This window comes from Hoplias malabaricus, chromosome 2 (genome assembly GCF_029633855.1).
Source record: "Hoplias malabaricus isolate fHopMal1 chromosome 2, fHopMal1.hap1, whole genome shotgun sequence".
Classification (NCBI taxonomy): domain Eukaryota; kingdom Metazoa; phylum Chordata; class Actinopteri; order Characiformes; family Erythrinidae; genus Hoplias; species Hoplias malabaricus.
The window spans coordinates 58,485,776-58,511,985 of record NC_089801.1 but is presented as its reverse complement, the minus strand read 5'-3'; the positions used below and the strand labels follow the sequence as shown (position 1 = coordinate 58,511,985).

General features: G+C 38.8%; 1 protein-coding gene across 1 annotated transcript; it reads right to left on the bottom strand.

Moving 5' to 3' along the window:
• Nucleotides 1-10,720: 10,720 nt before the first annotated feature.
• On the bottom strand, nucleotides 10,721-22,281 carry LOC136687714 (polymeric immunoglobulin receptor-like). Its single transcript, XM_066662251.1, has 7 exons — nucleotides 22,145-22,281; nucleotides 19,866-20,156; nucleotides 19,393-19,716; nucleotides 18,957-19,013; nucleotides 18,667-18,780; nucleotides 12,176-12,219; nucleotides 10,721-11,926 (listed from the first exon to the last, which is right to left on the bottom strand). The coding sequence occupies exons 1-7, from the start codon at nucleotides 22,182-22,184 to the stop codon at nucleotides 11,705-11,707; spliced, it is 1,092 nt and encodes a 363-aa protein (XP_066518348.1). The 5' UTR covers nucleotides 22,185-22,281; the 3' UTR covers nucleotides 10,721-11,704.
• Between the last annotated feature and the right edge of the window lie 3,929 nt (nucleotides 22,282-26,210).

Genomic DNA, 26,210 nt, shown 5'->3' with positions numbered 1-26,210 from the left:
AAAGTGAGATAACAAAGTAATGAAACACTACTGTCTGTATTTGTAGAATTACAAATTGCATCTGCATGTTCAGTGGAATTGACAAAAAGACAACAACTGTAGAAACAAAAAGGTGGCTTTAATGTTATGGCTGATAAGTGTTTAACTAAAAAAGTGAGAAAATAGGATGTTGCTCACCAGTGACCTGGAGCTGAATCGGTTTGAAAAGCGAGTTATAACTGACTGAGTCCCCCCCAATCCATACTCCACAGAAATAAACTCCTCCATCTTCTTCTCTCACATCACTGATTCTCACACTGACAACTTTAGAGCGTCTGTCTTCAGAGATGGAGAATCTGTCTGTCAGAGACCATGAGGCTCTGACCACTTCTGTAAAATATTTACCAGCCTGTTTGTACAATCCTTTGGTCTGTGTCTTAAACTCATCTGGATATGAACAGTTGATGGTGAGAGTCTCTCCCAGAAAAACAGTCACAGCGCTTGGACCTGAACAACACGGATCTGTCAATCACACAAAAAAAACAAAAAACAAAAAAAAACTTAAATTAACTTGTAAAATAAATGAACTAAATTTACTCAACAAGTAAGTATTTTTTGGGCCTACACAGTATGTTAAAGTTCTTCTTATGTAGTGGTTGAGTGGAGCAATAGCCATTAAAATAGTCAAGCCTATCACTCTGAGGTTGAGTTACTGATGATTTCTCCTTTTTACATTAAGCCCTTGTCCATATGAGACTCGTTTGTTTCAAACAGACACAAGTCTGTGCTGGCTGCCACTCTGGTTCTCATGGCACAATATTACAAATCCAGAACAGTTTTCTCTACAGGCTCCATTAATGGGACACGTGGCTCCTCTGCCTGTATGTTTCACTGCAAGTCTGCGTCGAGAATCAGGGAATTAAATGTAACAGTACACACAGTATCTCTGATTATTGCTGAATAGATCAGGACAAAATAATTCCTCACCTGTCTTTACTTTCAAGTTGACAGTATGATTCCACACTCCAGTCTCTCCGCACAGGTATGATCCAGTGTCGTGTAATCTCAGGTTTCTGTATAACACTCTAAGAACTCTAGCATAGTCAAGCAGAGAAAGTCTCTGTGTGTGAACCCATGGCTTCTGCAGTTGTGTATCATTACACTTTTTAATCTTACAGAAATATTTATTCAACTCTCCATAGTGTGGGTGCCGACAGTAGATTTGGACACTGCTTTCTGAGTATCCAATCACATCAAAACAGTGCACTAGATCTGCAAATTAAAACATTTGATCCCATTATATTTTGATACTCCTGGATTGTATCACTTCTCTAATGCTGATTTATACTAAAAGTATGAACAACAAAACAAGTCCACTATAAAACATGTAAATGGCATGTCACTTAAAGCATGTCTTACCTGAGATCAGGTAGATGGTAAAGAAAAGAGTGGTGTTCATCATGCTTCAGCTTGAAAGACTAACCTAACCTTTCTTCTGTTTTGGTTGTTATGTTTCTGTTATGAGTCAGAATGGCTATACCTCTAACTCCTCCCCAAAGCACACCTCTTTACATCAAACAGCAAGGATGAGATCACTAAGATTTCCTGATGAAGCATTACCTCACTTTAACATGACCTAGTTTTACAATACATTTAACAATTGTTCACAAACAACTGAACATTGAACAACTTTAATGAATTTTATAAATGTTCAAATATATAAAATTTGACACCTCCACCACATTCCAAAAAAAGTTAATTAATTAATTTATTGTCTGTAGCCCTTATCCAGTTCAGAGTCTCAGTGGGTCCAGAGCCTACCCAGAATCACTGGGCACAAGGCAGGAAAACACCCTGGAGGGGGCGCCAGCCCTTGAATTGTTAAACAGTTAAAAACAATCATTTCTTAATGCAAAACAGCAAAGAATTTAGGTATTTTACCAACTACCTTACAACATGCTGCAAATGATTCAGGAAATCTGGAGAAATCTGCTGTTGTGTGACATTTGAGCTCTCACATGTAACTACATGAGAAAATGGCATACTGCATACTACATGCTGAACAAAATAGTGCACTACTGCATGAAGAAATGCTACTTAAAAATATATTATACAGAGAGAAAGTCATAGATTTATTCTATGCAAAAATGCCCAAGTTCTCTGGGCCAAATATCAGCGGGTTCAAAGTAAGTTGCAAAATCCAACATCTGTCATGGTATAGGGTTGGAACATTTGTCATTGAGAAATAAAAAAAAAATTACGTTACGGGGATGTGAAGGGTGGACTAACAGAGGCGGACACACTCGCTACAACACAGATAATTTATTAATGAAATAAAACAAACGGGCTTGAGGATAAACACGAAATAACACGACTTAGAACATAGAAAAAGAACACGAAACAACACTACAGGACTGGGGCATGAAACGAGCATGAGAACGACACAAAACAAACTAATCAAACAAATGACCGATGACAGGAAGTGACAACAACGGAACTTAAATACATCAACAAACAAGACACACCTGACACAGATAACAAGGGTAAATGACAAGGAGGCAGGGGACAGAGCCACATGGCGGGGGAAAACAAACAGGATTGGGCCAGGATGTGACAATTACAATGAAGATGGTGTCTTTTCCCAGGATGTCCATGGTTATTTCAGCGCCAGGCACCTGACACCACCTTCTCCTTGGCTTCCTCGTCACTGATTCACCCTCTTCCTCTCAGCCATCTCACAATCAACTCAGATGCTTCTATTGCATTGCAAGATTGCTACCCCTTTGTCACTATAGGTCTTTTGGGAATAGTCCAGTCACTTTATCCTCCTCCACTTCATTAATGCTTCTGTCATCATCATAATAAAGGACATTCGGTTTATCAACTTAATGCTATTCCTCTACTGCTTCAAATGGTGCTCAGTCATATGCTAATTTATTAAAGGCAGTTAACTCTTGGACTCAGATAAGCCCTTTGGGCTCAAGTACTCAGGATCCAGGACACCAACCAAACCCTCAACCAACGGATCTCTCGAGCTTAACGCTGTTACATATGTACTCTCTTCCATAACCATTCTGCATTAAAGAGTAGATCCAGTCTGAGCACAAAATATTCCCATCATAAAAACACACCATAGTAAATTAATTTAAATTCGTGCATTCATATATTTTCTGTAACTGCTTAATGGTTTAAAGCTACATTGGGTCCAGAGCCTACCCAGAATCACGAGGCGCAAAGCAGGAACACACTGTGTATGGGGCACCCAGGGGAAGCCAACACAAACCTCAGTGCTCAGTCTTGGGTTCCTCTTTTCAAGTGTGCCACACAATCATGGCCGGTAATTTTGGTAAAGGCCCTCGAGTGTTCTCCTGGATTTTCTTTCTGTTACGTCTTTGGACTGCTAATTTTTTTTATTTTTCTCTTGAACCTTTTGTTCTTTCTTCTGGTCTCTAAGTTTCTAGTTCTTTTCTTCACACCAATCATTGTGTTTGGCATTTTTGCTTTTGTTTATTTAGCCATCTTTTCCCTCTTTGGTTTGTAAAATTTACCTTTTGCTTTTAGTTTTTGAGCAGTTCAGTTCGCCCCTGATAGCCTTGGTTTCCCTTTTTAGTCTTCTTTACACTGGCCTCTAAACCGGGAGGATGGCAGTTCAAATCTGGAGCAGGACTGTTCTCAGATTTCTGTCTTGAATTTACTTTCACTCTGTTCCTGATTCTTTCTCTCCCTGCTGGTTCTCACCAGCACCTTTTTGGTGTCTTTGTTATTTCTTAGTTTTGTTTTTATTCTGTACTTGAGTTCATTCACAGACAACTCACTCTTGGTAGCCCACTCAATTACACAAAAGGTCTGTGGTTCACACACACATCACAAGCTACCACACTACACCTAGATCTGTGTGATAGTGATATAACCCGTTGTGCCACTGTGCTGCACATAATACATGAATAGCTTAGTTCATATGTTAATGTTGATCTCAAAACTGTAAAAAACAACTTTCAGTCTCAATCAGACACATTGTGTTGGGCTTTACACGCTGCAACAATGAATCTGACTGGTTGGTGTTTGGGATTAGGATTTGGTATACCAAGTCTGGTTTTCTGCTTCTGGGATCCAGGCTATGATACATACAACCTTTTTTTTTGTAATGTTAGAAGAAAGATTGATTAGAAACTGACCTTGTTTTAATCATTAAATCATTACTGAATAACAATGGTGTTTAAACAGAATACATCATGCATGTCACATTTCTCCACATGCCTTAAAATATGCACTCAGATTGGACAACTGGGGAGACTATGATGTTGTAGATGAAGTGTAATACCAACTCCTTTTATGAATCAAAGCAGAATCAAATTGAAGTCAAAAAGGGTTAAACATGGGCAGTAAACAGAGAACCAACTGAGCACTAAAACTAAAAATGTATAACAGGTTCAATACATGGAAAAACTAGAAAGAGGTAACACTTTACGATGATTTATTATAAAGTAGTTGTATATTTACGACAGGAGTAATCATTACGAAATATTCAACTAAAGTCTCAAAGATTAATCAGCACTATTTATACCAGTCTTAAGTGTCATTAAATGGTTAAATAACATCTCATTTAATCATTAATGAAAAACAAACGTAAGATTTACATACGATTATATTAACAAACTGTATATAATGACAACATAATAAACATTACTAAATGGTTAATGTTTCAACAAATTACAAATTGAAACTAATTAACACAAGCATTACTAAATGTTATAACTAATGTCATATTTAAATATTAACTAAGAACTCGCAACAATCTTAGCTGTTATTAAGATGTTAAGTGATGTCCAAGTTAATCATTAACTAATTAAAACATGACCCACTCTACATATTAAGGTGTTTCCATCACAGTGTAATCAGAACATTAATGGGCCATTCATGAGTTAAAGTGAGTGTATTAGAGCAGGAAACCCTAAGCTGCACAGGGCAGGTGTCTCTCACTGCTCCATCCTCCAGAGACTGTGCTGATCTGGTCTGGGCTCAGGCTCCATGGTCTTCATGAAGATTCTTGCCATTTCTTTGTAATGTATTATGTTGAATACTACAGAAATATACCATAAACGAGTAATTAATTGTTTTCATTTATTACTTAATGTTGTTGGGCTGACTGCATATATATGGCGTCAAAATAGGTTCAACGTTCTGAGAACCAAAAAACAGAGTCCATAACCAATAATGTAATTTTATAATTGAGAAAACTGTCATTAATACTGAGAGTTATAAAAACAGGTTTGTAAACAGAATATTTCCTTGAAGAATCCGGGTGTCGGGATCTAGACCGTCATTGGCTGCTAAAGTTAAGCCCCGCCCACCCAGCAGATTCTGCACACCCTAACCCTGATTGCAAAATGAATGTGCATTACTAAAAGACATCATCGTTAAAAAATAGTTAATATGGCTTAACTATGTTTGCCGGTCGGTCTTTTTCCAATCAGTGTGAGACTGGCGCGCTCTCGCTGACGAAGCGCGGTGTGCAGAATCAGCTGGATGGGCGGGGCTTAACGTAAACAGCCAATGACTGTCTAGATCCCGACCCCCGTCAAAAGTCAAAAAGCAAGAAACATCTGGAGGCGAAAGCGAGACTGAGAGAAGCGCAACCGAGAGAAGGAGGAATGAAGGCGACCGCACCCCAGTCTCTTCTACTGGTTCATCAGACAGAGTTTAAAAGACTGGTCAGGTCAGGTTTTCTTTTCCAAACTGATCCAGCACCTGCTTTTTACCAGGTTCTGGACCCTAATATTTATAAACACTAATGACACTAAACCCTAACTGAACCTACCAGTTGCTGTTAAAATCTCATCCTGTATCTTGTTTTCCTCTCTGTAGATTTAAAACTGTGTAAAATGCTGTTTATTTTCACACTTATCTTGACTGAAATCTGATTCTGTAAAAGAGAATAACACAAGAGGCTCACCTCTTATATTAATGGTGAGCAAATGCTTCAAAAAGACAACATTTGGGGCGTGTGTGATCATCATGTTCGACAGTGAAATCTCCCTGATAAAAAAAAGAGCCTGTGATCATCCAAGTTTGATCTGTTCCACCTGCTAAACAACGATCGACCACCAGGGGGAGACACGGGCTCAGGAATGAAGGCAAATCAGTGACACCTCTGTCTGGTGCAGCAGAGATTAAATAAATAAATATGATCAGATGCTAATTTGTTGTTTTGTGAGTTATTCACAGAAATGTTGTGCTTTTGTAGCTGTAGATGCTCCTGTGTTTGATTTTACCTACAATTCCCATTCAGGACACAGCAACCGCTGAAGTTTCCTTTCCCCTGTTTTTAATCTCCCCAGTAGAGCTGTAAACATGGAGGTAGGTCACACAGAAGTCGCTCCACTAATAAATCAGTTTCTATGCTGATATAATCACTTATGAGACCAATATTCAATACTGGGGACAACAAAACTGTGATTGATCACATTTATTTTTATTATTTACATGGTCCATATTTAAGAAATATTGGGAAACATCAATTCGTTCATTAAAATCAATTATTTTGTGTCAGAAACTTGGAATTGTAACTTAATCTAGAAAAAAAAGTCGCAAAAATGTTACACTTTACACTTTAATGAAGAAAAATGACACTGACAAAGTGTCACAAAAATCAAAATAACAATTTCTCACACATAAGATACTTAACAAATAATTGGCCAGAAATCCGTTTCTTTTGTGTTTTGCTGGTGTTTATCCACTGAGACTGAATCTAGTTGGGTTCGACTGAGGTATGTGCAGTCTGGTTGATTCTGTGGTTCAGACTGTAGTAAACTGAATCAGGTTCTCTGCTTCTTGGATCCAGGCTCTGATATAAAGAATCTGATTGGTTGCTCTTGGGATTAAGGTTGTGGTAGATGGGGCCCATTCTTGTGTCATTCTGGTTTCCAAGTGGATCAATTTCATAATCTGCATCAGGCTGAAATTAAAAGAAATGCTAAGTACATTAACAGAAATTAATCGAAAATTATTAACATTATAATTATTAATAATAGAAATGACTATCAATTACATAAACAAACCTGCCAGCAAAATATTATGTTTACTAGGTTTACGTTATGTTCTCTGTTAAGTGTGTTTTGCTATTAATATATAACTGACGTTTATTTAACCTTTTTACTTTTACGCCATCGGCTCTCTTCACTTACTCTGTCCTTTGTTTCTGATGGACGTCTGATAAAAGCTGAGTCTACAGAAAGAGAGAAACATCAGTCAGACAAATGTTCTCTTCATCCATTCTCCTCTAGAGGGAGTCTGTGGCAGTAACCAGATGTGAGAAACTATCCCTTCATTTCACTGGCTTCCAGTAGCTCGCTTCAGATTCAAAACCCTGATGTTCACCTACAATGTCAGGAATGGACCAGAATAATTCGTTCTGTTCTCTGTTTTCAAAGTGCTGCATCCACACCTCAGTAATGATTAGGACAAGGCTCTGTTCTGTTCTTCAGTAAAGCCTATCAGGTTTAATCGTGCTGTGTTTAATATTTGGGAAACTGTATATAATGTAACATTTAATTGACAGTAGTACCAAGACAAGATGTGGAAAATGTGAATTTGATTGTTTTCTGAAACACATTTGGAACAGGGTCATATGATGCAACACAGTGGTAAACCTCTTTTAAAACACTGTTAATGTTTGGGAGCAGATGAGACCAATCGCTGTTGTTTTCCCATTGTTACAGGATTTAAATGGGTCTTAATGTGACAATTATTTTCCAGTAGCTGGCATTAAATTAAAAATGGGCAAATAGTTTTTTTTAGTTCCAAAAATTAAATCAATTGATCTTTTTGTTCTTTTTTTTATAGCACCTTTCACAACAAAGTCGTCACAAAGCAGATTATCAAAGATACGGGTCTGAGCCTCCTATGAGCCGAGTGTGACAGTGGCAGGAAACACTCCCTCAGCGCTCAGGGAGCCAAGAATGGTAACGGATAACTCATCCACCGCTGGTCCACACCAGAGAGAACATCCTGACCTCTGTCTTTATTTTTCATGAATTCAGTTTGTTCTTTTTTTTATAGTATCTTTCACAACAAAGTCATCACAAAGCAGATTTACAAAGAGCACTGTATTAATGCTCATTTTAGTCATTGCATATTTTACTGTAAATGCACTGGTGTCTTGATGTAAACAGAATGTCTTTATCCTTTAGTGTAAGAAGCTAATTCATATTCCTCTAAGTACCTCATTGTACTCTTATTATCATGAAATTAGATACAAGTGGATTGTGTGCCTGTGAGAGAGAGAGAGAGAGAGAGAGAGAGAGTAAGACAGAGTACCTTGTGTTTTCTTCCATCTCAGTTTGTAGATGATCAGAGCTGATCCTTCAAACAGCAGCAGAGTCACACACACACACAGACAATGAGAAAGAGAACCCATGTGTTCTCTGTTTGTACATTTTTACACGCATCTGTTCCATTTTTACAGAAATATTTATTATTCTGTCCAGACTCTTGGTGTTTACAGTAGACCCTGAAATTTCCTCCTGGGTATCCAATCACATCAGAGCAGTCGGCTGGACCTGCCAATCAGAAGGATGCGTTTGGGTCCTCTCAATGCTTTGTGATACAATGCCAACAAACATGATACAATGAGCCCCCACTCACTTCTCCTGTCCTCCATGTACCTAAAACACCACACATCACAGCCACAGTTCCACTGCTCCACAGCTCAAATCTGGAAGGCCTCTGCCCCTAGTTTAGTGATATAGCACACTAGACCAGCCATTTATTTTTCTGATCTCAAACAATTCTTCCAGGTTCCCTCCCTCCAATAGAACTTCTACTAAAACACAGAACCAGGATCTTACACAGTGTTAAAGACGCTGTAAGAACAGAGTTCAGAATCAGTTCTGTCACATTCAGTTAAAGTAGAACATCTGACCTGAGAACAGGAAGAAGGTGAAGATGAGGAGGGTCTTCATCTGTTGTCAGCTTCAAGAATGTTCACTTGAAAATTCAGTATATGTCGTTTTGCTCTATACACTTGTCTTGCACAGTCCCTTTCTTTCTGGTCTGGTCACTTCCCGTTGTATTTTTGGTCTGAGATATGACTGAGCTCACAGTTCCTCCCTTTACCTTTGCTTCTCAGGAGAGGTGGATATGACATCATTCTTGCTATAAATTTCAGTATACTCAGCATTATTATTACTATCAAATCATTTTACCCACTGTAAATCACTATCAAAATGAATATAGTTAATAATATAATAATATAGTTAGTATTCATACTGATTATTTATTATTTTTTATATTCTGTAATATATAAGGAGCAGTTGGTTCTGTAGTGATGAACTAGTTTGTGCTCCACTGAAGGGTTATATACCCATCTATCCAAAACTTGGCATTGGGCGTGATGACCTTAGCCTGCTCCAGTGTGTTTTGTATGGTGATTGTATTTACCCATTTCATTAAGGTTGTGGACATCAGATACATTTAGACATATAGTGTGCTGTGCTCTCAGGTTTCAATGGAACCAGCTACATTATTCTAAACCAAAATGCTTTGAGTCCTTTTTTTAAGTTCTCACTCGTCGGTACAGGGTCAAAAGTTCCAGAAAAATGACATGAACATATGAGGACAGGGCAGAGTTCAGAGCACCGCCACAAGCTGGAAGTGAACAGACCAACTCAATGAATATGAAATGGTAAGAACATAATAGAATAATTAGTTAAATTAAAGCCTTAAAAGCTACATTTAATTAAAGCAATTACACATTAGCCCCCTACATCATGAGTGACATCAGATTCCAACTATACAACAGCCTCACTTCAGAGTCAAAGTACACATCAGTCCCTCCTCCGAGATGCCTTTAGACTCCAGGTTCACAAAGCCACAAAACCTCGTCTTGGACTTGGGGTCTCCATACCATCCCCACAGTTTCACAGATTCATTCTACAGATCCATATTTATTTGCATAGCTCTTTTTAACAGCTTGATGTTACCATAAATTAATAACTACAGATGAGCATCAAAAGATGACAGTGGGAGGAACCAAGACTGACAGGGGACCTATCCTCCTCTGGCCAAACAAATTATAGAGTTTTAATGAAACATACCTATAAAAACAATTTTTTAATTAAGTGTTATAATAGCTTCTTGGTACCACGGTATGCTGTGGTAGTCTCTGGTGTCTGAGCTCACCCCCCCTCCTTCCACATTGCCAGGATTTGGTTGAGTCCAGCTGGTTTCTGGTGTGTTGCTATGCCATAAAATACATAGTTGTTGTGGTGAGTGTTTGTGTGATTTTGCTGTGATACTCTAGTCAAAGCTAAAATACTGCTGCCTCACAGCATTGCTAAAGCAGTGTATTCTCTTTGAGAAGTGGCCAGTCCAGAGCGGAGCTCATAGATCCCACCCTCCAAGGTCCTGCCTGTGTCCTGCTCCATGTCCAATCATTTTACAGTCCACCGTGTGGCCAGGTCTACAAACAATGTCTCACAGCCATGAAATGACCAAGTGAACAGAGTTAATGTTGTGAGTAATTGGTTGAATAATACAATTGGTTTGTGTGTTTTAAATGGATAACATGGAATAACATTCGCTTCAAAATGTTTTAAAAGCTAGAGCACTAGTTTCAGCTCCTAAGGTGGAACAGAGACTTCAAGAACTAGGACGCATAAACTTTTAATTTAATTTTATTTATTTTATTTTATTTATTTATCATTATAGTGTAATGGAACTGGACAGACCAACTCAATGCATATGAAATGGTGAGAACCATTAGAACCATGGAAAAATGACTTAGGATGAAAAATAAACGCTACATTCAATTAAACCAAGACCCCAATTACCCATTAACCCCCTACAAAAGGTCACCTTCAGATTCCAACTCTCCATCAGCCTCACCTCCAACACATTTTCAGAGTCAAAGTACACATCAGTGCCTCCTCTGAGATGCCTTTAGATGCCCGTAAAAGCATTTTTGTGTCACATAACTATTAAGTTTATCTACTTCTTATTACATCTTGGACTTGGGGTCTTCATACCATCCCCACAGTTTCACAGATTCAATCAGACCCATATTCCAACATGGAGATATACCACCTCTAAATCATACACACAATTCACAACTAATAAAAAACAAGGCGATATGAAAATGAAGACAACGCCTTCATAGTAAAGATGATAAAAGAAACAGAAAACTGCTCACACTGAGGGCCAGGGTGGTCCACTGCACAAACCGACCTCTTAATGAGTGATATCCCCTTAAATCTAATCTAGTTCAATATTATTCCTCATGCTGAAACTGCTGTACACAAATTATAAAGATCTGTCACCTGCTTCTCAACTGATTTATTTATTTTTCTGCTTTTATGATATAAGATCTTATAATATTCTCAAACCAATGGGGATCAGAAACATTAGATCTATAAGCTAAAGGGAGCAGTCAGTCATTTTCTCCACAGATATTTCTTCTATTATGAAAGTGTTATACTGAAACCCAGTGGCCTGAATGTGTCTGATTCTGAACTAAACCCTACTTTAAACATGGCAGATGTCATGTGGGCGACTCTATGAAATTTAAACTGCTTCAGGATCAACAAAGCAGTGTGATTCTTTTTTCTTGTGTGAGCTGCACTTTAAAGAACAGCATGTAAAAATAATGATCATGTTCATACACATTGTTGTCTGTTGTTGCTGGTATAAATGACTGACTGTTCCTTTAATGGTGTCAGTAATCAGCTGATCACTCCGGACTGATGTGGTGACTGACGGTGACGTACTCAGTGTCAGATTCCTTCTTACTGAAGGACACTGTGTGATCACTGAGAGAATCTGGATTCTTCTGGAAACACACAGATGAGTACATGAGTGTTTCAGTGCTGGGTTCAGGACGCTGTGGTGTGTTGGAGGGATCCTGGGGTCTGCTCTCTCTAATCTCCTCATACGCACAGTCAGAGGGAGGAACCTGAGGAAACAAACACGTTCACAGAGAAACAGAGATGATGATGACATTTGTCAGAGTCTTATCCAGATTTAGTACTGTTACTGATACAGGGGCTAACGTAGTGTTTAGAGTCTTGCCCAAGGACTCGTAATTTGTAGCATGGTGTTTCTGCCTGAGCTGGGCCCAATCTGTTTTTAAGGCAGTGGTGTTATCCACTGTGCTAATCCACTGCATACATGTGTATGTAGATACACACACACAGATACTCACATTATTAATGTTCCCCTTCTCTGTTTTTGGTAAAGATGTGGAGCCTGTGGATCAGAACATTTCAGATCAAACCACACCACCATTCATAATCAGATACACAACATGGCCACAAGTCTGTAGACACCTGCTCATTTTAAAGTTCTACTAAATTTAAAGGGGTTCTTCTGAGGGTGTGTTCCTCTTCACTGCAGTAACAGCTTCTACTTTTCTGGGAAGGCTTAATGCTAGAGGTGTTTTAGCATCAGTGATGTCAGGTAGAGAATGTGGATAACTTCAGCTCCTCAAACAAGAGCACTATCACTTCAGACAACACAGTGTATTGCTGGAGTGATTTTATACCCCTCTAGAAAACCCACGACATTAGGCATGATTACTACAAAGGTTGGCTAACAGCACTGGCTTTGGGAGGTTTGGGGTCTCAGTTGGGCATTGCCTCCTAAATTATTATTTTTTAAAATATTTATTTATTTATGTATTTTTCTTGTTCAGTACAAATGCCTTTGCTTATTTCCAATTGGCACTTATCATTTAAAATGGAAGGGACCTTTTAAAGCAATTAAAACACTTATGAATTTAAACTTAAATCCGCATAGTAACGTTGGCTTAATTAATGCTGGATTAATTTTATTTGTTGTTTACCTTTTTTGAGCAGGTAATCACTGTATGTTCAATTTCTAATTTTAACTGAAATATCTTTTTGAATTGAATACTTTTTGGGGGTGCATTTACATTAATATCACTAATTTAACACTAACACTAACACTGATTTTGCATTATTTTCTGATCTTGAATAAATCACCTGAACTTGCCAGTGCTACATCTGCTATCACCTCCAGGTCATACCCCTCTTACCCCTGCACAAGCTAAAGCAGCTCATGGCTTAAACGATTCCTCAACATGACAGTTTTGAAATCTTTTCAGAAGCATACATTTCTGTGCTGGTATTCGTCAAGACCATGTCTTGAAACGTGTCTTTGCTTTCCATGCTGTATATTTTGCTGAAAAATAAGGATTTAGCATTCACAAAGTAAGGATTCACTTTGGAAAGTGCCATTAGACACAGATTAATGTTTTTAGGACCATCCACCCAGTCAGGGCCATCTACCAGCGGCGTCTATGTGGGCAAAACGGAAGCAGAGAGAATAAAGCAGTGACATTATTGCTTGTGGTGGTGGCCATAATAATAATAATAATACTAATAATAATAATAATAATAATAATACATTATATTAATAAAGTGCTTTTCATGAACTCAAAGACGCTTACAATAGTTAATACATAGAACACATTCGAAGACATACAAAACAGAGCAAATACAGAATACAAAACATTAACAAACAGAACAAGCATGAACAGATTATGTTTGAGGTGTACAATAAGCGAGGGAGAAAATATATTTTTTGAGGTTTGATTTGAATATAGAGAGAGTTGGAGAATGTTGGACTGAAGGGGGGATAGAGTTCCAGAGTCGCGGAACAGATGTAGAGAAAGCATGATCTCCGTAGCTGTGAAAGTTGGAAGGAGGGACAGTGAGCAGCTCCGGCTGAGGAAGACCTGAGTGTGCGCATGGGTTTGTAGGGATGGAGAAGACCAGAGAGGTATGAAGGAGCAAGGTTATTTAGAGCTTTGTAAGTGAGAAGAAGTATTTTGAATTGAATATGGTACTTTATGGGAAGCCAGTGAAGATGTTGAAGAACAGGGGTGATGTGTTGGTGAGATCGATTGTTAGTGAGAAGGCAGGCAGCAGAGTTCTGAACAATTTGAAGTCTGTGGATAGAAGAAGAGCTGATGCCAAAGAGAAGAGAGTTGCAGTAGTCTAAACGGGTGGAGATGAAGGCATGAATAAGGATTTCAGCAGCAGATTGAGAAAGAGTTGGCCTGATTTTGGCGATATTACGCAGATGAAAATAAGATGTTTTGATTATAAAACTGATGTGAGCACTAAGAGAATGAGTTGCGTATGACACCCAGATTACGAACCAGGGAAGAAGGAGATACACATGAATTATCAATAGAGAGAGACAGGGAAGCAACTTTTTAGAGAATTGATTTGGAACCGGCGGCACGGTGGTGCAGCAGGTAGTGTCGCAGTCACACAGCTCCAGGGACCTGGAGGTTGTGGGTTTGATTCCCGCTCCGGGTGACTGTCTGTGAGGAGTTGGTGTGTTCTCCCCGTGTCCGCGTGGGTTTCCTCCCACAGTCCAAAAACACACGTTGGTAGGTGGATTGGCGACTCAAAAAGTGTCCGTAGGTGTGAATGTGTGTCTGTGTTGCCCTGTGATGGACTGGCGCCCCCTCCAGGGTGTATTCCTGCCTTGCGCCCAATGATTCCAGGTAGGCTCTGGACCCCCGCGACCCTGAATTGGATAAGCGGTTACAGATAATGAATGAATGATTTGGAACCGATTAGCAAGAGTTTAGTCTTGTTACTATTTAACACGAGAAAATTGTGATTCATCCATTTCCTGATTTCTGATAGACAGGATTCTAACTGGTCAAGAGGTGGGTTATTAATGGATTTGGTACTAAAATAAATCTGTATGTCATCTGCATAGCAGTGAAAGTTGAGATTAAAATGACACAAGATATGTCCAAGGGGAGGCATGTATACAATAAAAAGATGGGGCCCAAGGACTGATCCTTGAGGTACCCCTTGAGTACCAGGAAGTGTGACCAGAAAGGGTAATGAACTGTTTTCTGTCAGTTAGATAGGATGTGAACCAATCCAGGGCGGAACCATCAACACCCAGCTCCTGCAGCCTGGATAGAAGAATGCGGTGACTTACTGTGTCAAAAGCTGCACTCAGATCTAACAGTAATAAGATACAGGGAGAGCCAGAAGTAGAGGAGTGAGTGACTGCAGCAATTTTGTAGATAGATGGAACCAGACCAGTACGCAGTGATTGATTAATAAGAGTTGTGAGATGAGGGAAAAATTGTAGCAGTGAGTTTAGGAAGGCGATAAAAATTATTATTGCATTTCACTGTACGTCATGTAATGTGGATGTAATGGGGGCTGTGGGCAGAACTGAATCTTAGGAAAGACTGGTACAAACAATAACAGGGCCAGAGCAGTTAACAACTTCATAATTAGAGAAGAGAGAGGATTAGCAAAGTTGGGCAACAACATTAGGCACTTGATTTGGATGAAGAAGCAGAAAACAGTGGTGTCAAATAGTTATTCTGTCGGCGTGTAGCAGAGTAGAAGCGGAGACAGAAGCCAAACTCGGTCGCCACGCACAGCAGAGCAGCACGGGGATGCCAGTCAGACTTGACGAGAAGGGCATCTCTGCAGGCCGGAGGCAGCTCCAAGTGGGAGGTACAGCTCCAATTGGGCCATACAGCTCCAAGTGAGCGCGGAAGAACATTTAAGCACGACTCAAGCACGTCGCTGGCTTCGAGATATGTAATTGCTCTGTAGTTGGCATAAAGGCTCTGGAGATGACCCAGAAGCTAAAGAAACTTTATTTGTTTTTAAAAACAGGGCTGATATGGAGCTGTTTCTAAAAGCTTGTGTTGATGAGCAGGGTCTCAGGGTAAATGCGATGTTTGTGGTTACGCCATGCCTCTCACCCCAGAATTTTTAAGACATGTAAACTGAACTGTAAGGCCCTCACCTCAATTCTTAAGGCACAGATACTAGACTGCAGGGCACCTTATACACCTCAGTTCAGACAGTGTGTATAGTTTGACACTTTTAGAAACCTAGGCTGTCTGGTTAACTGTGACGCCCTGCTTTGTGTAAAATGCCCTTCCACAAAATAGGTATACTAGTTATTTTCTTTCTTCTAACAAATTTCCATAACTAATGCAGCTCAGATTGCTCTGTTTGAGCATTGTTTGGAAGTTTAAGAGAATGTCAGGTGGATATTGTGTTAGATTATTGTGTATTCTGTAGTACAGCTGTATGCCTGGTGACCATGTAATAACTGTTTTGTTTTCAGTGTTAATATTGTACCTTGTAAACATTGAGTACATTATATGGGGTACATTTTCAGCATTATGTGATTTACAGACTTGTTTGTTGTTGGCGTAATATGTGAAATTCTTGCAATAAATAAAGAGAATAACCATTTAACTGAGACCTACATGTGCTGAGAATGATAATGTTTGCTTACATATAGGCTACTACTCACTTCCTAACAAAAGACATGACAGTAAATATGGGTTCATCAGCACAGCTCAGTGCTGGGGTGCTATATATTCTTCGCCTGGCATTAGGTTCATGTTTCTCTACTCCAGAGAATCCAGTTCTATTGTCAGTATTTCTCTACAGGGATCAGAGAGGCAGTGTGTGCACATCTGTGTTAGTAACGGTTGCAACTTAATGTAGAATATATTCACTACAAATCTGTCCTCAAATATTTGTACATATGGTGCATTTCTGAAATAAATTAAACTGAATAAATGAACTATATTTAAATAAATGTATAGCCCTTCGAGCGGCGCGGTGGTGTGGCAGGTAGTGTTTCAGTCACTGAGCTCCAGGTTGTGGGTTTGAGCCACACTCCATGTGACAGTCTGTGAGGAGTTGAATTAGATAAGCAGTTTCAGACAATGAATGAACGAATGACAGTCCTTCTACAAATTCACATGCACAATCCAGGTAAGAAGAAAGGGAGGCTTTCTGACAGTCTAATCCAGTGTTTTCCAATTCTGAACCTATTCTACCTGTTCAAACAAACTTGATTCAACTAATTTTGTGAGTAGGATGTTCCAGGACCTGGTTCTGATGCCAAATCAAAGCATGTGTGATTATCTCAACGCAAAGAGTAATACATAATACTCTACAACAAGAACATACTTCTATAAAGAATCATTTAAAACCATGCAAAGGAACTAAACGAAGTACAGTGAACTTCCATCTCATTAAGTTCACCTCACTTGTAGCTACATGCACTGACTCTATTGTCATATACACCCACTATGACTGAGTGCTCATGGTAGGTTTGCTGAATATTAAGATTATTTGCAAATTATTAGCACCATTTCTCCCATGTCCATTAATGGAAAGGAGCTGCTTTAAATATGTATTTGAACAGTGGGCCATAAGTGTTACTTAAGGGTTTACACATTTAAACTGATTGTAGTCCAATACTGTGCTGAGTACAAAACAAATAATACAGTCCTATAGTTCTGTAATCAAATTAAAATAATGATTGTAGACATGAGAGACCTAATGGATTTCATAAGTCTGCAGTTCAACCCATAATCAGATTACCACAAATATATAATTCAAATATCAGGAGTGCTATGTATTTCGTTTTCACTGAAACCTAATATTTTAAACTATAACTAGTAGAGGGTACCTAGTTCTGTTGGAGATAAACTATGCCCTTTTTTCAAAACACAAAGGCTGCATTTCCTACATTCGCCTTCCCACAAAACATCTAGATCCCCCACTTGCTGGTTTCTACCTACTTGCGGGCCTCTGGCCTGCAGAGATATGTACTTGGGACTTGACCGGAGGCATCGTAGAGCAGTAGTGGCGGCACGGTGGCTCTGGGTGACTGTTTGTGAGGAGTTGGTGTGTTGTCCCCGTGTACGCATGGGTTTCATCCCACAGTCCAAAAACACATGTTGGTAGTGTGGCGCCTCAAAAAGTGTCTGTGTTGCCCTGTGAAGGACTGGCGCCCCCTCCAGGGTGTATTCCCGCCTTGCGCCCAATGATTCCAGGTAGGCTCTGGACTCACTGTAACCCTGGTTGGATAAGCGGTTGCAGATAATGAATGAATAATTTGCTTATGAATGAGGTGCGATTATGGCTGTGTCTGCGGTGTCCTTTCACAATGTGACCCCGACCCTGTGCATGTGTGCAGCTCACTGTCGCTCTGCTAAAAACCCACAGCACACTGTCAAGAAAACTTGATACTTGTACAGTCACTAAAATGTTAAAATATACATAAGCAAACTATATTGTTTACTCATTAGACTGTTCAATTTCATAGGGATTCATTTTTTTGCAGCAGTTTTAGTCTTAAGTGAATGCATTTAAGGGCACACATTTTTTATTTTAATCATATTTGATTAATAATATTTCATATTATTCCATTTTTATCAGCTCTGCTGTCGTTATCATTCGCTGCACTGTGAGTAATTTCTCCTTGTGTGTACTGTTCCAATAAATGTTTGACATGAAGAATTACTGATATGGCGAAGGCGACTCGGTGTGTAAATCAGAATAGAGTTAATGTGAAAACAGTGATGACAGACATCTTACATGACATCGTATTAAACCATAGTGATCATTTTTACAGGGGGCTGGTTGTCTCCATGGTCATGTTTAATTGGAGTATTGCCATCCCCACACATACAATCCTCAAATCAGGCCTGAGATACACTTATTGCTTTCAAATTTTGAGCAGCTTAGAACAGGGGCCAGTGTCTACAAATATTTGGACACATTGTGTATTTCTGTTTGATTAATTTCTCTAGATTTAACCAAGAAGAAGCACAGTTTTACTGTCTGTGTTTCTCTGTGTGTAGAGCACCTTGTGTTTTCCTGAATCTCAGTTTGTAGAAGATCAGAGCTGAACCTCCAATCAGCAGCGGAATCACACACACAGTGATGATGATGATGATGATGGAGGTAGAGGAACCTGGAGCTGAGAGAGAAAGAAGTGACAATGATCAACCGATCAGTAATGGGTTCCACTTTGCTGCAGTCACAGCTCCTACCTTCAGGAGAAGACCTTACCCCAGATGCTGAACCACTGTCTGTTCACATTTAACATAAAAATAGAGTGAAAGAGGGAGTTCTGAATAATGACTGAGTTCTTACTGAGATGTTCTTCATCAGATGAAGTTGCTGTTGGTTTCATAGTTGTGGGTGGTCTCTCTGGGAGCAATAGATGTTTTATACAATAAAACACATAAAAACACAGTAAAATCTTTAGTAATTCTGTACATTCACATGTGGACACACTCACACACACACACACACGCACTAGAAACGTCTGATAAAACCCAGACAGACAAACTGATCTCAGACTCTGTTACTGCCCTGTTCTCTGTCGTCTGAAGATGACCCTCACACTCAATGTGTTGTTCAAATGATGCTCATTATAGATTTACACTAAACACATTTCCCCAATAATAACATTATGGAGTTCTAGATATTTTTGACAAACATTAAAAACAAAAAGGCTCTAAATAATCTTACAATCAGAAACACACTCAGGACTCTCTGACCAATAGGAAAAGATCATGTCTCTCACCAGTGACCTGCAGCTGGATCTCTGAGAAGAGGGAGTAATAACTGACATTGTTCCCTTTAATCCACACTCCACAGTAATAAACTCCTCCATCTTCTTCTCTCACATCACTGATTCTCACACTGACAACTTTAGAGCTTCTGTCTTCAGAGATGGAGGATCTGTTTCTCTGAGACTCTGTGGCAGTGATCACTTCAGTAAAATGTTGACCATCATATCTGTAGAAACCTTTAGTGTCTGTCCTCAACTCCTCTGGAGATGAACAGTTGATGGTGAGGGTCTCTCCCAGAAAACCAGTCACAGCACTTGGACCCGAACAACACGGATCTGTCAATCATACAAAATAAATGACATCATCTAATAATTTAAGGTGGAGTTTCTCAATGACCTTATGACCTCTTTATTCTTTCAGAAATATCTCAGTTTATACAGAATTTCATGATGAATATCATTAGTGAGATATTGAAGTTTCTAACCTCTCTTCACTTTCAGTTCCACATCATGACTCCACCCTCCATTCTCTCCACACCGATATGATCCAGAGTCCTGTACACTCAGGTTTCTGAAGAACACTGTAAGAACTGGACTCAAGTAACGTAGAGAAAGTCTCTCTTTATGAACCCATGTGTTCTCTGTTTGTACATTTATACACTCATCGGTTCCATTCTTACAGAAATATTTATTATTCCGTCCAGACTGCTGGAGTTTACAGGGGATAATGACACTCCCTCCTGGGTAGCCAATCACATCAGAGCAGTGCACTGGACCTGCCAATCAGAAGGAAGGATTTTAGTTCTTCTCAGTCCTCTTCACTGTAACAGTGTAAGGTTAATAACTGGTTATTTAGGACAGATGATAACGCCACAGTCTTTCACACAGCAGACTGGGGTTCAGTTCCCTGCTCAGACAGGAACACCACACTCCACCAATAAGAGTCCTGGGACAAGACTCCTCCCCCTCCATTAGTCTCCCTCTGTAATATGATTAAACTTTCCTGTTAAAGTCTCTCTCTCAGGTTCAGTGTAAAGCTGCTTTTAATCACCGTCCCCTCGACTATTTCAGCTCGGTCCGTTCTTTATAAACTCTGTCTGAAAGTCAGTCTCAGTAATGTCCATTTTCACTGATCTACACTAAATGACCATAAGACTGTCCTCTGTGCACTAAGTGTTTAAACATTGCAGTGAGGATCTGATGGCATACAGTAAACCGTTGTACAGAGTTAGTGAGGTCAGGTTCGAGTGTTGAGTGATTCATCCTCAATCATCTCATTAATTAATGAATTACTGAACTGAGCCTCATCAGAGAACACAGTTCCACTGTTCCACAGCTCAGTTCTGAGAGGCTTTTACTCCACACACAGACACTTTGGTCATTTGGGCAGTGGTCGTAGTGACATTAAGATCATGTGCAGCTGCTCAGGATCATCTCATTTCACATGATCTTTAGAGATTTCACATGTGGCACTATGGAATAGTTAAATAAATTAAAATAGTAACCCCCCTTTTTATTTTTATGTCTAAGCTTATTTCACTGGATAAACTACTGTTAATGTGTCTTTTATGATTTAACCGTGTAATTTATAGTTTCGCCAGTAGAGGGCCATCTGCACCAGTGGCTAATGCTCCAACCGGCAAAAGGAGTCGGTCAGTACTTGGTGTAGCGGTTAGGAGATAACACACCGAGTAGCTCCTCTAACCTATTTTCTGTGTTTTGCAGGAACGCTGGGTGATAAATCATATATAAGTGAGAGTACACAGAAGTAATGACTCATAAGTACATTGTGTGGTGAAAATGGTGGACTTCGAGGGGTTGTGGTAATGTGCTGCAGAGCTGTTTAGGTCTGTAAGTTTGGAGATAGACTAAGGTTAAATGTGAAGTTAGACTGAGCCTCATGCTAGTGTATGGAGCACACGTGGTCTTATACCTGTACCAGTCCAGTTAGTCTGCTGGGTTTAATGTCTGTTTTAGCCATACAACAGTTTTTGGTTTAAAGCTGCACTATATATCTTCTGTTTAGAGGAGGAAGTGTAAAATGCTTTCTGTTTATTTCATTAGGATGGGATGTAAAAGAAATATACTAAAAATATATTAATTTAAAATGGATTTAGGTTAAAATACAATTCATGAGAGTACTGGGTTGAAAGGGATTAAAAAAACAATTAAAATGGTTAAAAAATCTAATCAGAGTTCACAACGATACTGGTTTATACAGTAAAATGCATTCTGGTGATTGAGTTCAAGTGATGTGTGTAAAACTGTAGAAGTGCAGAGACAGTAATGTAATTGGTTATAATAAAGATTGTTCAAAGAGTACTGTTTCATTATTTGGGTTTACACTACAAGTGTATTGTGTCACAGTGTGTAGCGGTTAGCAGATAACACACACAGTAGCTCCTGTAACCTACTATTTTCTGTGTTTTGCAGTGCATAAACTAAATAAACATGTTGCATCGGAGATGAGTTGGCCCATCATTTTCACAAGTGTAACACACACACTGTGTGCGCTGTGGAACACCTTCATCCACCGTGGGGTGAACCCTGAAATACTGACTTTATTCATACCTCCTGAACAACCAATCAAACTGAAGCTCCTCATTTCTCATCTTTCTGATCTCAGTCAGTTCTCCCAGGTTCCCTCACTCCTACAGAACTTCTACTAAAACACAGAACTAGGATCTTACACAGTGTTAAAGACGCTGTAAGAACAGAGTTCAGAATCAGTTCTGTCACATTCAGTTAAAGTAGAACATCTGACCTGAGATCAGGAAGAAGGTGAAGATGAGGAGGGTCTTCATCCTGAACTGAGCTCCAGCTTCACTGATGTTCACCCAAACTCCAGTCCACTGTCTTTAAGATTGTGTGAGTGTTGTTCTCCTCAGAGCTCAGTTCTACTCCTTTTCAGAAGGTGTTGTCCTCTGTCTCTGTCTCGTCTTCTCTCTGCTTTTTCTGTTTCCTCTTTTTCTGAACTGTGTCAGAATTAACCTCAAACCACACTCCCCTTCATCATCACTCACCAGCAGTTTCTGTTTGTTTTATTTTTATTTGACATCACTAAATAAGAACAAGTGAGAGCAGTGCATTCAAACAACGACACCATTATTCACAAGCGTCACCTCAGTTCCTTCAGTAAACCCCTGTCCCCAGTGTCTTCTACTGGTTTATCTGAGACACTCAGGGGGAATGAGGTCTGAAAACTGGTTAGTTCAGGTTTTCTCTTCCAAATGGATCCAGGCCCTGCTTTTTACCAGGATCTGAGTCCATATTCTAATAAACGAATGATGAGACGACACTAAACCCAAACTGAAACTGTATCTTATCTTCCTCTCTGTGGTTTTGAACTGTGTTTATCTCTTCATTCTCACACTGAACTTGACCACAGGCTGCTTCTGTACACATCAACAAGCCCATGAACTACAAACATAAATAAATGTATTTAACATGAGAATGTAACATGTTTTAATGGTAGGCACCTGAAATGTTGGCCCAGATTATATATATATATATATATAATATATATGGGACATCCCAACATTTCAGGTGCCTACCATTAAAACATGTAATATTCTCATTAAATACACCCTAACATTTATATATACACACACACACACATATCTGCATGCCAGAGACCAGCAAATGGGAGGTTAGGGTTAGTATTAGGGTTAGGTTTAGTATTAAGTTCCACCTACCACTTGCAAGTGCCTCCAGCCTGCAGAGATAAGAAAACAGATCTAAAACAAACACTGGACCACAAGAGGGAGACAGAATCTCAGGAATAATGGCAAATCAGTGACAAATATCTCTAAAATAATACATTAAAAATAATAAACCTAAACCTCAGTAATAATAATAACAATTTTAATTTATATGGATTCTATCCTGCTTAATAACTATTACAATCTCTATTAACTATTACAATATACTCAGTAATATTTACTTAAAATTAACTCAGAAAAGTCAAGCTGAATTAACTAACACCACTGACATAACTTAGTTAAGTGAACAATTTTACTTGTAGCAATCCATGTAGAATATCTGCGTAATTTTTCTTAGCAAAATTAAACTAATCACACATCTGAATGAACTCCGTTAAATTGTGTTCAGGTTATAAAATATGGTATAATTTGGTGTGTTTGTGTGTGTGCATATGTGCGTGTGTATATATATATATATAATTTGTTGGGGGTTTTTTTGGGGTTTTTTTTGAACATTCTCTAATTTAGGAACAAATACAAATTAAGAACAAGACACAGATTTAACATTATAACAGTTTCACTTCTAACAATGACTGGAAAACAGGCCTTAAATGTTAAGGAAGTTAATTAATAAAAACGAGTCAAAAACTGTCAATGACACAAGTTTATGTGGATTTTGAAGAAGGAATGTACAATTAGGCACAAAATTTCCAAATTGCTAAATGTGCAATGTTCTGCTAAAAGGTAAACGCCAGACACAATATCACATCAAATCACACTGAAATTGCAGTGTGTCAAAGAAATTTGCATCAAATGTGGATTTTTCACAATATTCTTAGTCCCATTTCAAACAAACTATTTTTGAAGAACTCCTGATTTGTGCAGACAGTATTGTTGTCTCTTTACCCCATGACTAGTGCAGAACACAGTCCAAAGTCCACTTTCATTTAAATCACATTAGAATTAACCTAAAAAGAATGCGCTAATTTAAATCCTGTTACATTAACTTGCCAAAAGACAACTCATGTTACACACCAAACTGAAAACATAAGGCTTTCAAGGTGTGAGAACTTGTATTTTTCCCAATTAGATCAGAAAAGATTTGAGAAGTAATCTAAGAAAACTTGGTGAGATGTGTATTTAGATGGTTTAGGGTGCACATGATTCATTACAACAAAAATCTCTGATATGTCTCAAAAGTGTGCACAAGTTTTGGTGAATACTTAGGTTCCTGGTCATAGGTAAGTCCAAAGAGCAGGCAGCATGCTTTTGACAGTGTGGTCAGATCTCATCACTGAATGTCCTTCTATGACGATGTCAGTGGCATCAGGCTGATGGCACACATACACTTTCATCAGGCACCTGCTGAGTTCGGCATGTCCCTCTGTTTCATCACGACTGGAGACAATCACACAAACATATCAACAGGTTAAAAGACAGATGAGATAAAGTCAAAATGTTAACTTTCACTTCTAAATGTGACTGAAAAGAATAGTTCAGAAAAGCAGCTTTAAACCAAACACATACTGGTCACTGATGAGTTCTTCTTGTCTCTCTGTGTATTCAATCAGACATCTCAGGACCACTTCTCCCCTTGTCTCCACAGAGGAAGATGGATCCTATCAAAAACTAAAACCTGATCAAAATTCACAGCCTGATTACACCAGAACAAACCCCGCAGCCTCTTTATTTCAACTATGGCAAGATTCTTCTTCTTTAAGTGTGATTTAACTGTGTCTCTGATAATTGGATGCTGATGACACAAACTGTAGTTCATCTACTAATTCATCAATATACCTTTTAGAAACATTATGCACTTTGCAGTTTAAGCAGGAAGCAAACAATATGGTCTACAGTTAAGTGTCTGTCATTGTTTTCCAAAGTATGTGCATCTGATCTTGCTCCTTCCACACTTCATACATCATAATCAATGTTCTCATCTTGAGCAGCTTCATTTATTAGGTTCAACAGTTTGGTTCATCATTTTCCATAAGAACAGTTCCTTTAAAATCACTAACTGTATGAGGTGTGTGCTTTCTGTTTTTGTGTGCAGAAAAATGTGGTTTGGGACAGAGCGCTGGTTGTGCTAGCGAACTAGCTAATGTTAACGCAAAAAAACGTCCTTCGTGAGATGAGCTGAGCTGAGACACTTTGAAATAGACTTCTCTGGAGTCTTTAATGGAGTTGTAACAGAGAAACATGTAACTTACACACAGTGACACTGTTCACTTTCCAGAAAACACTTACCTACACTTTTAAACACCACATCTTCGTCTCAGCATAATATTATGGTCAAGGTGATTCCATATTTCACATGATATGCTGCAACACCCAAAAGTAATAGCAGTTAATAACCATTCCAGGAAACAAGTTCCTCTAGAGAGTGTAAAGCTATCCATGAATTTTACAAGGATTGGAGCAGCAGTGAAAAACAGCCTTCCAAGGAAAAATTTTGGGTCACATAAAGTTAGCAAGTTTAACCTAATGTTGCAGTGAAAATAAACACAATGAAACACTACATATTTACGACGGAGTTTTAGGTGTTAAAAAAAAAACAAGATTCTGGGATTAAAGAAAAATTAAAAAAACAAATTCTGAGAATATTCTCTGAATAATTCTGAGCAAAAATCTCGGAATAGTTCTGAGAATATTTTCTGAATAATTTGCTGTATAATGGAGCAGACACACAGTGCGACATTGAAACACCACATATCACTGACCTACAGTACGATTCTAATAATTCTCGCTGCAGAAAGATCCTTTAAATGGATGGGACCCAACTTTCTGCAGCTGAATAAAGATAAAACTGAGATTATTCTATTTGGGAACAGCAGTGAGAGACAAAGATTGGCTACGTATCTAGTCTCGAGAGCCCTCAAATCTAAAGAGCTGGCTCGCAACATTAGTGTATTATTGGACTCAGATCTCAGTTTTAGTCTCATATTAAAGCGGTTACTAGATCAGCATTTTATCATCTTAAGAACATCAGTAAGAGAGGTTTTCTGACTAAACAAGACTTGGAGAAACTTATCCATGCCGTTATTTCTAGCAGGAAATATACTGTAATGGTCTCTTAACTAGGGTGACCAGGCGTCCTCTTTTTTAGACTTAAAAAATTTCACAAACGTC

Excerpts from the sequence above, each read along its gene's own strand:
- LOC136687714 (XM_066662251.1), bottom strand. The coding sequence starts at position 22,184 with ATGAAGACCCTCCTCATCTTCACCTTCTTCCTGATCTCAG. Across the intron at positions 19,014-19,392 it reads GATCCAGCTGCAGGTCACTG|AGAGACCACCCACAACTATG; the intron begins GTGAGAGACATG and ends TATTGCTCCCAG. Across the intron at positions 11,927-12,175 it reads AGAAGGGGAACATTAATAAT|GTTCCTCCCTCTGACTGTGC; the intron begins GTGAGTATCTGT and ends TTGTTTCCTCAG.